Source organism: Myotis myotis, unplaced genomic scaffold (genome assembly GCF_014108235.1).
Source record: "Myotis myotis isolate mMyoMyo1 unplaced genomic scaffold, mMyoMyo1.p scaffold_m19_p_1, whole genome shotgun sequence".
NCBI lineage: Eukaryota > Metazoa > Chordata > Mammalia > Chiroptera > Vespertilionidae > Myotis > Myotis myotis.
This window is the reverse complement of record NW_023416313.1, coordinates 136043600-136058853: the sequence shown is the minus strand read 5'-3', so window position 1 is coordinate 136058853 and position 15254 is coordinate 136043600. Positions and strand designations below refer to the sequence as shown.

The following is a 15254-nucleotide window of genomic DNA, read 5'->3' as shown; positions in this document are numbered from 1 at the left end:
ACGTAGTTCCAAAAAAGAATTAATAAATCTTGTTTATCCTTCATAATCTTGCATGTTATGTATCACTGCTCTTTCAATGGAAATTAATTCCGACCAGTACGACACCCATGTCCAAATTTAATACGACCGCAAAAGGTTAAAGGCAGCAAGAGAAAAGCAAACTGTTAACTACAAAGGAGTTTCCCACATAAGGCTGACACCTGATTTCTCATCAGAAACTCAACAGGCAGAGGAACTGGCATGAAGTACTCTAGGTTATAAAAAGCAAGGATCTGAAACCAAGATTACTATATCGAGGCAAGATATCATTCAAAATAGATGGTAAAATAAAGAGCTTCACTGATTTTTTTTTTTTAAAGGTTAAATGAATTTATCACCACCAAACCAGCAGTGCAAGAAAATGCTAAAGGGGAAGATGGCGGCATAGATAAACACCGAGAAATTGCCACCTCCCACAACAATTGAAAAATACCGCAAAGGACAGAGCGGACATCATCCAGAACAACAGGAAGGCTGGCTGAGTGTAAATTCTACAACTAGAAGGAAAGAAAAGCACGCTGAGAGCCAGAGGAGCTGCAGAGGTGAAGTGCAGAGGTACGGCGGCTCGTGCGCGCGCGGAAAGGGGGTGGCACCTGAGGACGCGGCTGTTTTTTTTGAATCGCAAGCTCCCGACTGCTCTGAACTCCGGTTCCAGGAAGTCTCTAGGGACCCAGGACTCATGCGGGGAGAGGCTGGACTGTCGGGCAGCGGGCAAGCTTGAGTGCGGCTTTCCCTCAGAGGTGCTTGCAGCAATTGTCGGGTCACTGAGAAGCGCGACTCCTTAGGAGAATCAGCCATAGCTGCTTTCTCCACCCTTTGACGCCCTGAGACCCCGCCCCACCCAGGCTGCGCCAGAGGCTTTTGCATGTGAATGTACCTAACTGCAGCCCAGCCAGGCAGACCCGGAACTTCCAAGAGAAGGCCCAAGGCCCCGCAGCGGCTTGCAATGCTTCACAGCTGAGCCTCTTCGTGGCTCCTGCTGTGTGGCCTCAGGCAGAGGCTGAATTAGCACCTCCTTAGATCCAGGAGCCATTGTACCCAGTGGTCAGAGGGGGACCATCCAGATTGCAACCCCTCAGATCCATAAGGGACACACTCAGGGAGCAGACTCAGTGAGCACCAAAGCCCCACTGAAGCAAGTCTTGCTCCAGAAGGGTGTCTTCAGCACAGAAGTTCTCCCACTTCAGACACAGCTAATTCTCACAGCCATTTGGCCTGGAAGTCAATTCCTCCCAGTGATCCTACAACAACCAAGGCACCAAGAGTGCACCAAGAGTGTCCACCTCAGGTAACTGGGGAGGCTGAGCCACTGGGCCCTACAGGACACCTGGAGCGCAGGGCCACTCTATCAACACAGGGAAGCAGCCAAAATGCGGAGACAAAGAAACAGGTCACAAATGGCAGAAATGGAGGAAAGCAAACGACTGGATATAGAGTTCAAGGCCACGGTTATAAGGTTTTTCAAGAATTTTATGGAAACCGCCGATAAATTTAATGAATCCCTCAATAAGTATGGTGAGACCATGGAGGACATGAAAAAGGACCAACTAGAAATTAAGCATACACTGACTGAAATAAAGAATAATTTACAGAGGTCCAACAGCAGACAAGAGGATCCCAAGAATCAAGTCAAAGATTTGAAATACAAAGAAACAAAAAATACCCAACCGAAAAAGAAAAAAGAAAAGAGATTCCAAAACTATGAAGATATTGTAAGGAACCTCTGGGACAACTTCAAGCGTACCAACATCAGAATTATAGGGGTACCAGAAGGAGAGAGAGGGCAAGATATTGAAAACCTTTTTGAAGAAATAATGACAGAAAACTTCCCCTACCTGGTGAAAGAAATGGACTTACAAGTCCAGGAAGCGCAGAGAACCCCAAACAAAAGGAATCCAAAGAGGACCACACCAAGACACATCATAATTAAAATGCCAAGAGCAAAAGATAAAGAGAGAATCTTAAAAGCAGCAAGAGAAAGACAGTCAGTTACCTACAAGGGAATACCCATACGACTGTCAGCTGATTTCTCAACAGAAACCATGCAGGCCAGAAGAGAGTGGCAAGAAATATTCAAAGTGATGAATAGCAAGAACCTGCAACCAAGATTACTTTATCCAGCAAAGCTATCATTCAGAATAGAAGGTCAGATAAAGAGCTTCACGGATAAGAAAAGGCTAAAGCAGTTCATCACCACCAAACCAGCATTATATGAAATGCTGAAAGGTATTCTTTAAAAAGAGGAAGAAGAAAAAGGAACTCTTACCATTTGCCACAGCATGGATGGAACTGGAGAGCGGATAAATACCACAGGATCTCACTCATTTGTGGAATATAATGAACAACATAAACTGATGAACAAGGACTGATCCAGAGACGGAGAGGCATTGATTGGACTGTCGGGCCTTGGAGGGAAGGTAGGGGAGGATAGCGGTAAGGGGGAAAGATCAACCAAAGGACTTATATGCAAGCATATAGGACTAACCAATGGACACGGACAACAGGGGGGTGAGGGCATGAGCGGGGGGGTGGGGGGTAGAGGGTAACGTGGGGACAAGGACACATATGTAATATCTTAATCAATAAAAAAAAAAAAAGAAAAAAGAAAATGCTAAAGGGACTGCTGTAATGAGAAGAAAAAATAGAGAAAGATGGGCATACAAAATTAAAATGGCAATCATTAAGTACCTATCAATAATAACCTTAAGTGGTAATGTAGACTGGTCTAGCTATTATGGAAAACAGTATGGAGTTTCCTCAAAAAATTAAATATGGATCTGCCATTTGACCAAGTGATCTCACTTCTAGGATTAAACTCTAAGAAACCCGAAACACCAATCAGAAAGAAGGTATGGCCAGCAGGGCGTGGCTCTGGTTGAGCATAAATCTATGAACCAGGAGGTCACAGTTTGATTCCTGGTCAGGCTAGATCCCTGGTGTTGGGCTCCCGGTGTGGAGCATAGGAGGCAGCCAATCAATGATTCTCTCTCATCATTGATGTTTCCCTCCCTCTCCCTTTCCTCTCTGAAATCAATAAAAATATATTTTTTGAAAAAAAGGAAGGAAAAGAAAGAAGATAGGCAACCCTATGTTCATAGCAGCACAATTTACAATAGCTAAGATCTGTAAACAGCCTAAGTGCCCATCAATAGATGGGTGGATAAAAAAGCTTTGGTACATTTATACCATGGAATACTATGCAGCAGTAAAAAAAAAAAAAAAAAAAATCTCTTACTCTTTCAAACAGCATGGAGGGACCTAGAGAGTATTATGCTAAGCCAGTGGTTTTCAACCTTCTGGCCCTTTAAATACAGTTCCTCATGTTGTGACCCCACCATAAAATTATTTTCGTTGCTACTTCATAACTGTAATGTTGCTACTGTTATGAATCAATATAAATGTCTGATATACCGGATGGTCTTAGGCGACCCCTGTGAAAGGGTCGTTCGACTGCCAAAGGGGTCACGACCCACAGGTTAAGAACAGCTGTCTAAGCAAAATATGCCAATCAGTGAAAGACAAGTATCACATGATCTCATTCATATGTGGAATCTAATGAACAAAATAAAGTGATGAACAAAATAGATCCAGACACACAGAAGCATAGAACAGACTGTGGAATCTCAGAGGAAAGGCGGGGGGGGGGGGGGGAGGGAGGAGTGATCAAAGAACTTGTATGCATACATGCATGATTCATGGACACAGACAATAGAGTGGTGGAGACCTGGGGTTGGGGAGGAGGCGAGGGGGAGGAGTGGGAGGGGTGGAGGGCAGAGGGTTAGAAGTAGTCAATGGGGGAGGGGAAAGGGGACATGTAATACTTTCAACAATAAAGATTTAATTTTAAAAAAAAAGAACACTTATAATATTGTAAGGCTAACATTACCTGGTATCAAACAAAACAAAACAAAAAAAACCACAGGAAAATTACAGACTAGTATCTCTCAAGAATATAAACACATAAACAATAAACAAAATTTTAGCATATCAAATCCAACAATATATAACAATACCACAGGACCACTGAGCTTACTCGCAAGATTGCAGAGTTGAGTAAACATTTGAAAGTCAATGCTATAATACATCATATCAACAAATGAAAAAAGAAAAACATCTTTCCATCTTAACAAAAGAAGAAAAGTATTTGACAAATTTAACATCCATTCCTGATGAAAAGTTTCAGCAAACTAGGAATGGAATGAAATGTTTTCAACATGATAAAGGCTATCTATGAAAAACCTATAGTTATATTGTATGGTAAAAAATTGATTGCTTAACCAAGATAAAAAAACAAGACAAGGGAAACCAAGATGGCAGCATAGGTAAACACCGGAGGTTGCTGCCTAGCACAAGCACTTCAAAAATACAACTAAACAACGGAACGGACATCATCCAGAACCACAGGAAGGCTGGCTGAGTGGAAATTCTACAACTAGAAGGAAAGAGAAAAGCATACCGAGACTCAGAGGAGGTGCGGTGCAGAAGTAAAATACACAGGTTGCGGAGGTGCATGCGGAGAGGGCTGGCGGCTGAGGACACGATTATCTTTTTCAACTGGGAGGGAGCCTCAGGCTCTGAGCTCCAGTTCCGGGCGAGTCACTGGGGACTGTCTGGCATCAGTCAGAACTCGAGGGCAGCTTTCTCTCGGAGACACTCGCAGTGATCGCTGGGGCCTCTGAGGGCAGGACTGAGAGCAGCCATACTGCTCGATCCGCCCGCCCTGATGATCCCATGGGACCCCGCCCCGCCCAAGCCGTGCAAGGAGGCTTTTGCATATGAAAGGCCCGGCCCTTTGTAATCTGAAAATTACTTAACAAACTGCAGCTGCTCCAAGGCCCCAGGGCAACTTGCATTGCTTTACAGCTGGTTTCTGCTGGGTAGCCTCAGGCAGAAGCTAGATCAGCACCTCCTTAGATCCAAGAGCCAGTGTACCCAGTGGTCAGAGTGGGACCATCCAATTACAACTCAGATCCATAAGGGACACACTCAGGGGCAGACTCAGTGAGCACCAAAGCCCACTGAAGCAAGTCTTGCCCCATAAGGGTGTCTTCAGCACAGAAGTTCTCCCACTATAGATACAGCTGATTCTCACAGCCAATTGGCCTGGAGGTCAAATCCTCCCAGTGTTACCTACAACAGTCAAGGCTTAACTACAAGACTGTGCACAAAGCCCACAAGGGGGTGCACCAAGAGTGTCCACCTCAGGTAATTGGGGAGGCTGAGCCACTGGGCACTATAGGACACTTAGCACAGAAAGCCACTCTATCGACACAGTGAAGCATAAAAAACGCCGAGACAAAGAGACAGGACACAAATGACAGAAATGGAGGAAAGCAAACGACTGGATATAGAGTTCAAAACCACGGTTATAAGATTTTTCAAGAATTTTCTAGAAACCGCCGATAAATTCAATGAGACCCTCAAGAAATCTAGTGAGACCCTCAATGTTGTGATAAAGGACCAACTAGAAATTAAGCATACACTGATTGAAATAAAGAATATTATACAGACTCCCAACAGCAGACCAGAGGATCACAAGAATCAAGTAAAAGATTTGAAATACAAAGAAGCAAAAATCACCCAACCGGAAAAGCAAAATGAAAAAAGAATCCAAAAATACGAAGATAGTGCAAGGAGCCTCTGGGACAGCTTCAAGCATACCAACATCCAAATTATAGGGGTGCCTGAAGAAGAGAGAGAGCAAGATATTGAAAACCTATTTGAAGAAATAATGACAGAAAACTTCCCCTACCTGGTCAAAGAAATAGACTTACAAGTCCAAGAAGCGCAGAGAACCCCAAACAAAAGGAATCCAAAGAGGACCACACCAAGACACATCATAATTAAAATGCCAAGGGCAAAAGACAAAGAGAAAATCTTAAAAGCAAAAAGAGAAAGAAAGTCAGTTACCTACAAGGGAGTACCCATACGACTGTCAGCTGATTTCTCAACAGAAACTTTGCAGGCCAGAAGGGAGTGGGAAGAAATATTCAAAGTGATGAATGCCAAGAACCTACAACCAAGATTACTTTATCCAGCAAAGCTATCATTCAGAATTGAAGGCAAGATAAAGAGCTTCACAGATAAGAAAAAGCAAAAGGAGTTCATCACCACCAAACCAGTATTATATGAAATGCTGAAAGGTATCCTTTAAGAAGAGGAAGAGGAAGAAAAAGGTAAAGATACAAATTATGAACAACAAATACACATCTATCAACAAGTAAATCTAAAAATCAAGTGAATAAATAATCTGATGAACAGAATGAACTGGTGATTATAATAGAATCAGGGACATAGAAAGGGAATGGACTGACTATTCTTGGGGGGGAAAGGGGTGTGGGGGATGCACAAAGAGACTGGACAAAAATCGTGCACCTATGGATGAGGACAGTGGGTGGGGAGTGAGGGTGGAGAGTGGGGTGGGAACTGGGTGGAGGGGAGTTATGGCGGAAAAAAGAGGAACAAATGTAATAATCTGAACAATAAAGATTTAATTAAAAAAACAAAAAAACAAAAACAAGACAAGGATATCCACTCTCACCATTTCTATTTTACACTTTACTAGAGGTTCTAGTGAGTTTAAAAGGCAATAAAAATAAAGGAAAGGAAGATTAAAAAGAAAGAAGCAAAACAGTCTTTATTCACAGATGAGACTGTGTATGTAAAAAATCCAATGGAATCTACAAAAAGCTAATAGAACTAATGAGTTAATAAAGTTTTTAAAATACAAGGTTCATGGGCATAGGATATGAAAAAAAATAACTTTTCCAGCAGTGATAATTGGTGATAGTAAAACCAGCATTGTAATCTGATATTGTGTGTATAATGTGGGATAAAAAAATATACAGATCATGTACCACAGAAATATACACTTGAAACCTACATAATCTTATTAACCAATGTTACCCCAATAAATTTAATTTTTTTAAAAAGATACAAGGCTTAATATACAAAAATCAATTGTATTTCCTTACACTAGCAACAATCAGACACAAATATAAAGATGTCATCATTTACAAGAGGATCAAAAGTAGAAAATAGCCCTAACTGGTATGGTGCAGTGGATAGAGCGTAGGCCTGCAGACTGAAGGCTCCCAGGTTCGATTCCAGTCAAGGGCATGTACCTTGGTTGGGAGCACAACCCCAGTAGGGGGTGTGCAGGAAGCAGCTGATTGATGTTTCTCTCTTACTGATGTTTCTAACTCTCTATCCCTCTCCCTTCCTCTCTATAAAAAAATCAATAAAGTATATATTAAAAAAAAATTTTTTTTAAGTAGAAAATATTTAGGAATAAGTAACAAAAAGACCTGTACATTAAAAACTACAAAACACTAATAGAGAAATTAAAGAAGCCCTATATTAATGGAGAAACATACCTTGTTCATGAGTCAGAGATTTCAATTTTGTTAACTTTTCCCAAATTGACCTATAGATTCACCATAATCCCAATCAAAATCCCAGCAAGAAAATTGATCTTATTTATTTTAGAAATTGACAAGCTACATCTTAAAATTCATATGGGAATGTAAATGACATGGCATACTGCCCAAGTCCAAAAAAAACCTTTGAAAAGGAAGAGCAAAGTTGAAGGGACAACACTACCTGATTTCAAGCTTTACTATCAAGTCACAATAAATTTAAAAAATCATTGTGGTACTAGCAATAACACAGACAAATAGATCACAGGAACAAAATAAGAGTCCAAAAATGATCCACACATACAAGTCAACTGAGTTTTGGAAAAACTACAAAGGCAATTCAATGGTAAGACAGGGCAGTCTTTTTCAGCAAATGGTGCTGGAACAATAGGATATCCATGTGCAAAAAAATAAACTTCAATCCATATCTCAAACCATATTTACAAAGTTAACTAAAGAAGGATCACAGACCAAAATATAAATCATAAAATTATAAATCTAAAAGAAATCATAGAAGAAAATTTTTGTGACCTTGGGTTAGATAAAGATTTTAGATACAACACCAAAAGTATGAACCATAAAAGAAAAGTTTGATTATATGGAATTAAAAGTAAGAATTCCTCCTCCTTCAAAGAAAATGTTAGGAAAATTAAAAGACAATTCAAAGCTGGGGGAAAAAATCTGATAAAATACTTTTATCCAGAATACAAAGAATTTTCACAGCTGAATAAGGAAACAAACAATTTAAAAATAGGTAAAAGATTTGAGCAGACACTTCACCAAAGAAATTATACAGTGATAAAAAAGCACATGAAAAGAAGCTCAATGTTATTAGATATCAGGGAAATATGAACTATAACCACTACATAGTTCTTATAGTGGCTGAAATTAAGAAGACTGGCAACAAGAAGTGGGGTTGGTGCATTTGTAGCGAAAATGGTACTCTCCATACACTGCTGCTGATGATGATTAAGGGCTAGCTAGCTAGCTTAATTAGGCATAAGACAGGAAGACGGGGTCCAGGGAGGATAGAGGCATTTCTGGCCTGAGCAATTAAAAGCAGCCCTGACCTGAGCAGCTGGGAGAGCCATAAGGGAGATTAAAAGCAACTCCAACCTGAACAGATAAGATGAATATGTGAAGAGCAGAAATAGCTCCAAGACTTTGAAACTAATACTATGTAACAAAATGACCAATGAGGAAAGCACAGGGGTCCTAAATTGAGGAAGGGTCCAATTAGAAAGGGTCAGGTTCAGACAAAGAACTATAGCCTTTATAAAGCCAGAGACAAAGAGATTTACAGATTTTTTAGATTTAGATTTTTCCCACTAGAGAGAGAGAGCAGGCTTTTCCCATTTGGGGGCCCTTTCTCAGGGCGTCCCCTTTGGGGACACCCCTGCCCAGATGGAGTTTGTATATGCTTCCAATAAACTTCTACATTTTTATTTTTAAAATCTGTTAGTTCTCGAATTTCTTCTTCAACTTTGTTGGACAAGGACCCACGAGAAGAAGTCGGCACCCCAAACCGCATGTTTCAATGAAAATGTAAAATGGTAAAAAACAGTATGGCAGTTTCTTTAAAAAGTTAAGCAAACAACTGCCACATGATTTCAGCCATTCCATTCCTAGGTATTTATCTAAGAGAAAAGAAAACGTGCTATACAGGTATACCTCATAGGCGCTTTATTTGCAATAGCTGAAGCTGAAAACCCACATGTCCATCAATAGGTGAATGGTAATCAAGTTGTAGCATATTCATACAATGGACTACCACTCAGCAATAAAAGCTATGTGCTACTGACATACATGACAACAATATTGATGAATTTCAAAAGAATAAGGCTGAATAAAAGAAATCACACAAAAATAAATATTGTATAAATACACACACACACACACACTGCAAACTACTCTAGAGTGACAGCAGGTCAGTGACAGACCAGGGAAGAGAGTATGTGCAAGTAGGGATGTAAGTAAAGGATTCCAAAGGGGTAAAAGTAAACTTTAGGGAGTTATTATTCTAATTGGATATGTTCCTAATCTTAATTGTCATGATGGCCTCACAAAGTATATACATATGCCAAATGCCAAAAATTATTCAATTACATGCTTTAAAAATATGTGCAATTTATTGTATGTCAATTATACCTCAATAAAGCTATTAGAAAGAATGATCCAACAATGATCAATACAGTGGGGCCTTGACTTATGAGTGTCCCAACTAACGAGTTTTTTGAGATACCATTTGTCTCTCGGTGGATTTTTTGCATTGAGTTGACAGAGTAACTTGAGTTAATGAGCTCCTTAACGAGCTCGGTCTCGGAAGAAATTAAACTCGTAAGTCAAGGCCCCACTGTATATTTATTAGCTAAATAAGAACTCATCTTTTTTCTTTTTAAATCTAGAAGGCTGAACTGTTACCTTGCCATAGATGATGAAAAGTAACATTTAGTCACTATATGCCAGGCATTAGTTAGCCACTTTACATGTGCTAACTTAGCGTCATTATCTTAAAGCTATCAATTATATATATATATAAAAAGAGGCGGGGGGAGGGGGAGATAAGAGGAAACTTTTGAAACTAGACAAGGTTTTACTTCTTTAAAACATAATAACTCTTGCCCTGGCCGGTTTGGCTCAGTGGATAGAGCGTCGGCCTGTGGACTGGAGGGTCCCGGGTTCGATTCTGGTCGGGGGCATCCCTAGTGGGGGGTGTGCAAGGGGCAGCTGATCGATGTTTCTAAATCTCTATTCCTCTCTGTAAAAAATCAGTAAAATGTATTTTTTAAAAAATAACTCTTACCTTCCAGTTCCTACATATCAAATATATAGCAGTATTTTCAGAATCAAGTTCTATAAATTCAGCTGGAATTGTCCTATAGTGGGAACACATGCCTGAAAAAAGTTTACACTGGATGTTTGAATATGTTATATATTTGGATCCACTGAATTGTATAAGTACCCTAAATAAATGGCAGTTCAATCTAAGGGTTAAGAATACAGTTCTGATGGAACCAAATCAAAATCAAAATCCTGTGTAACTGGCAATACGCAATTACTTTATGTGAATCTTGTACCTGTTTCCAAAAAAGGGTCTGAAGTGTCTCTCCTATACTAGTACACTATACTTTGACAAGGTTTCCAAACCTCAGCACCACTGACATCTAAAGCTAGAATATTGTTGTGAGAGATTATCCTGTGCATTGTAAGATTTTTCCCCCCCAACATTCCTGCTACCTACTAGATGCTGGAAGCACCTCTCCCAAGTTTTGACAAGCAAAAATGTTTCCAAACATGAACCTCCTCAAAGTCTAGGGCAGGGAATGTGAAATCACAATGTTCTCTATTTTAAGATTCTTAAGGATATTTTAAATGTTTTTATACAGTATATGCTCTATTTTTTTAACAAAAGCCCATAAGTTACTAAAAGGTAACAGGATTTTTTTTTTTTAATTGTTTTGTTTTCAAACCGAGGAAACCAGGCCATACCAAATATGAGATATGCGTGACCTCTTAATTTAGACCTTGTCTCCTCTCTCATGGAAGAAATTTCTCTGTCAAAAAAGTATATATGAGCCATTCCTTCACTGTAAAATTAAAGAACTATGGCTTAATTTAGGAAATGTCAATACTCCACTGGAATTCAACTTCATAGCTCTGCCATTACTCAACCTACAATTTATCCCAAGTAGGTGTCAAATTCCATGAAGTCTTCATTATCTGTGATACATCTCCCACACTCACACATTCTTTTCCTCACTCTCTCAGCCAAATGTTTTCTTCAATGAGTTAATTCTCAAGTAGAGTGAATATCATAAATTAAAGGATCACAATCTCAACTACATTTAGAAAATTTATATTTTCTTGAAAACTGGGCTTCTTTTTATGGTTTTTTTTTTTTCTATTCCACAGGAATAAGTACAACTTACTTGTGATAAGGATTTGCTGTCATAAATGTAGGAAAAGTAAAAAAAACATATTGGAGATATGAAATCCTGGCTCCATTTCTGGCTCTGCCCTCTAGTACCTGGATGACCACTTAACATTCCCAAACGTCAGCTCTCTCATTAGTAAAAAAAAAAATGGAGGATAGTATCTACCTGTAGGGTTATTGTGAGGATTAATTAAAATTTATGTAAAATGATTTTGAAAACAGCAAAGCACTAGACAAATGTTAGGCGTTACTGGTGGTATCCTGGTGGTGTGATGGGATGTGGTATGTATGGTATGGTAGAGAAACAGGCACCTCAAATAAGGGACTTACATCACTGAATAAACTCATTAGGAAGAAAGTTTGAGATAAATTCTAAGCTAGAATTCATTCAGACATTTGGGTTCAAAACTCCATTCTGACATTAACTCTGTATTAACTCAGGCAAACTAACTTTCCTTTTCACCTCCTATTTCATCAAAAAGATCCAAGTATGGAACCAGATATTCCATAAATATTATTACAGCCCTATGAGTCTACGAAATGACCCAGTTTCCAAGATCCCTTTAACACTATGTCCAAAATGCAGAGCACTCTTTGGCTTGCCAGCAAAACAGAAGTAGAGGGAAACAGAGGACAAGAAATTTTTAATTAAATAAAAGTAGAATTCTATGTAATTCTCTAGAGGCAAAGGAAGCTGTAAACTACCTTGTTTGCTCTAATTAATAATAGTTCTCCCTACATGACAGTAGTGACGAACAAGGTGCATTAACCCAGGGCGGGGCTCCTTCCCACAAGCTTTTTTTTGGAACCACCCACTTCCCAAAAAAGGTATCACTGCTTCCTCCGGGCCCTCAAGAGACAAGAAACTTGAAAAATACAGGTCTATGTTGTCCGCGGGGGGATTATTTTCACTTGGGCACGGATGACGGTAGTCATCTATCTGGCAAACACATCCTACAAACACCATTATCCCCAGCACCACGTCTACCGAAATCCTGAAAAAGATCTGTTTTTAGATAACGCTAGGTTTAAAAAAAAAAAATGACTCGGGATTATTCACTCAAAATTAGTGGTGATTAGTGGTTGACCAGTGCAAGTTTTCTCTTCCCCAAATTAACCGCCCTCCCGCTTCCCCTCAGAGGCGCCGCCTCCCCCTCCGCTCCCGCAGCCCCGCTCCGCGCCGGGACCGGGGAGTCCCCGGGGCCCCCGGGAGGCAGGCCGGCCACCCAGGCCTCCGGCGCCGCCGCCCCGCTCCTCACCGATGACGCAGCGCAGGTGCTTGAGTCGGGTCAGCGCGTCCTTCTTGGTGTCCAGCACCTTTTGGGTGGATTTCTTCACGTCCCCGTGCGGCTTCTTGGAGAACATCCTGCCGCCACGGCCGTCTCCGGCCCCCTCCCGGCGCGGTCCCGGCGGCGGAGAGCGGAGGGAGTGGGCGGGGAGGAGACTAGCGCGAGCGGCTCATTCACTCCCCAACCCTGCGGGCCCCGGGGCAGCCGACTCCTGCCAGACCCGGGCCGGGGCCGGGGCCGCCACCTCCACCCGCCTCGCGCTGCCGGGCGCCTTCGGCTGCGGCCACAATATGGCGGATCCCTCCTCCAGCCGTGCACGGAGCTGGGGAGACCTGGGGAGGCCGCCGCCGCCCGCTTCCTGTGGCCGCAGCTCGCCGCCACAGGCCGGCGCGGGACCGGAGCGGCGGGGTGGGGCTCCCGGCGTCAGCAGCCCCGCTCCCCTCTCCCGGAGGCCCCCTTAAGGTTATAGCGTCTCTAGCAGCCCGGATCCTGCAGGAGCCGAGTGGAGACGGAGGGCAGGGGATTTCACGACTCTGCCGTCAGTAGAGTAGGGTCCCCGTGGCAACCGCCTTCTGACGTCGACGTCAAAATTTCTTGACGTCATGCCAGCGTGAGATCATCCCTCCCCCTTGGTTTCGCGTGTAAGCAGTCAAGGGAGGAGCCCAAGAAAGTCAGAGAAGGTAATTACTGCGTGCGTTATTTTAAGCAAACTCCCAGAAGAGCATCGTATATTTTTTGTTTATAAAGGTCCTTCATCTCTACTGTGTGCTATGTCATAGTAACTTAAGAAAATAGCTCCAAAATATCAAAGCAGAAGTGCAGTATATTTTAGGTGCCAATTCTGAAGGTATCGGTTGTAACACCCCTTCATGTACTAAGTTGAAATTTGTTTAAAGGAATTTTGTTTTGCAAAGCGATGATTAACAATTTACTGTAGTTTAAAGATTTGTAGGGTTCAAGTACGTCCTCTTGATTAAAATTATCTTGTACAAATAAATGAGTTATGCCGTGCCAGAAAAATTACAGGGAAAACACATATGGAGAACTTTAGGGTGAATTTTCCTAATATGTAAAGAGTACACAAATCCAGGAGGAAATTAAGGCACAGGTAGAAAAATTAGTAGAGAACATGGGAAAAAATCACATAACTAAAACGTGAAAAATATTCACGCTCATTAGTAATTTCAAAAATCAGATTAAAACAAATTTTAAAACAATTTTTAAACAGCTTTATTAAGGTGTAATTGATATACAATAAACTACACATTTTCAACGTGTACAGTTTGGTAAGTTCATTGTTTGCATACAACCATAAAAACACCACAATGAAAATAGTGAACAAACTATGCATCACCCCCTCAAAATTTCCTTTTGCCCCTTTGTTATCCCTTCCTCCCATTCCCACCCCCTTGGCCCCCAGGCAACCACTGAGCTTTCTTTCACTTAGAGTTTGCATTTTTTAGAATTTTATATAAATGTAAGCATAGAGTATACTCTTTTTGGAGGGGTCGGGGCGGGGGCAGTCTGGCTCCTTTTACTCAACATATATAATTTATTTTTTAACAACAATGTTATATTTTATCAGTGAAGTTAGTAAAGATTTTTAAATTATCCATCTTACTGATGGTGAGTGTGACACCAGACACCTATCGCTTGCGGGGAAGAAGCATTAATTACTACAAACTTACCGGAAATTAAAATTTGGGGTTATGGCCCTGGCCAGATGGCTCAGTTAGTTGGAACATCGTCCCAATATGCCAGTGTTTTGGGTTTCATCCCTGGTCAGGGCACATACAAGTGTCACCCAATAAATGTGTGAATAGGTGGAACAACAAATCAATGTTGCTCGCTCTCGCTCTCTCTCTCTCTCTCTCTTTCTCTTTCTTCCCTTTCCTCTCTGTCTCTAAAAATATTTGTTATTATGTATCATGACACAAAATATTTATATACCTTGATTTATTAGTTCCACTTTTAGAACTCTATTCTAAAAAATTGAAATGGGAAAATTATTTATGTAGCAATATTAAAGCATAATTAATAACACTGAAAGACTGGAAACAATATGAATGTCGATCAAAAAAGAGATGATTATTCAAAAGATGGAATGTTATACAGCCATGAAAATTATTAATGTGAAAACTTTTTAATGACATGGAAAATACTCAAGACAATGTTAAGTGAACTTAAAAGCAGATACCCAAACTGAAAGTATGTATGTTATCAAAGCTGGGAAATATTATGCATATAAATTATAGTTAGAAAAAATATTTTAAAATACTCTAAAATTGTAATTATATCTGCAAAGTATAATTGTAGATGATTTTCATTTTCTTCTTTATAGTTGCTTATTTTATTTTATTTTTTACAAAAAGCATAAATGGCTTTTAGAATTTAAAAAACAAGTTTTTAAAGAAAATTAAAAATTCTAATGCACCAATTTTAAACTCACAACATAAATTAAGATATATAGAAATAGAAACTCCTTAAAACAAGGGCTTTATTAAAAATTTATCTTTATGTCCTACTATAGCACAGAATAAGTATTTTTTGATATTTAAATTTTTATGCTTACAT

At 40.4% G+C, this 15254-nt stretch overlaps 1 protein-coding gene across 12 annotated transcripts in view; it reads right to left on the bottom strand.

Moving 5' to 3' along the window:
- Positions 1-13178, bottom strand: part of RALGAPA1 (Ral GTPase activating protein catalytic subunit alpha 1) — a 277152-nt gene extending 263974 nt beyond the window's left edge. For 8 of the 12 annotated variants that reach the window (XM_036353109.1, XM_036353124.1, XM_036353130.1 and 5 more), the window contains exon 1: positions 12651-13170. In XM_036353109.1, coding sequence (XP_036209002.1) covers positions 12651-12756 — 106 coding nt within the window. In that variant the 5' untranslated portion in view covers positions 12757-13170. Of the gene's footprint in view, positions 1-12650 lie in introns of all 12 variants that reach the window. The other 4 variants (XR_004974555.1, XM_036353129.1, XM_036353127.1 and 1 more) reach the window with 2 other exon arrangements.
- Between the last annotated feature and the right edge of the window lie 2076 nt (positions 13179-15254).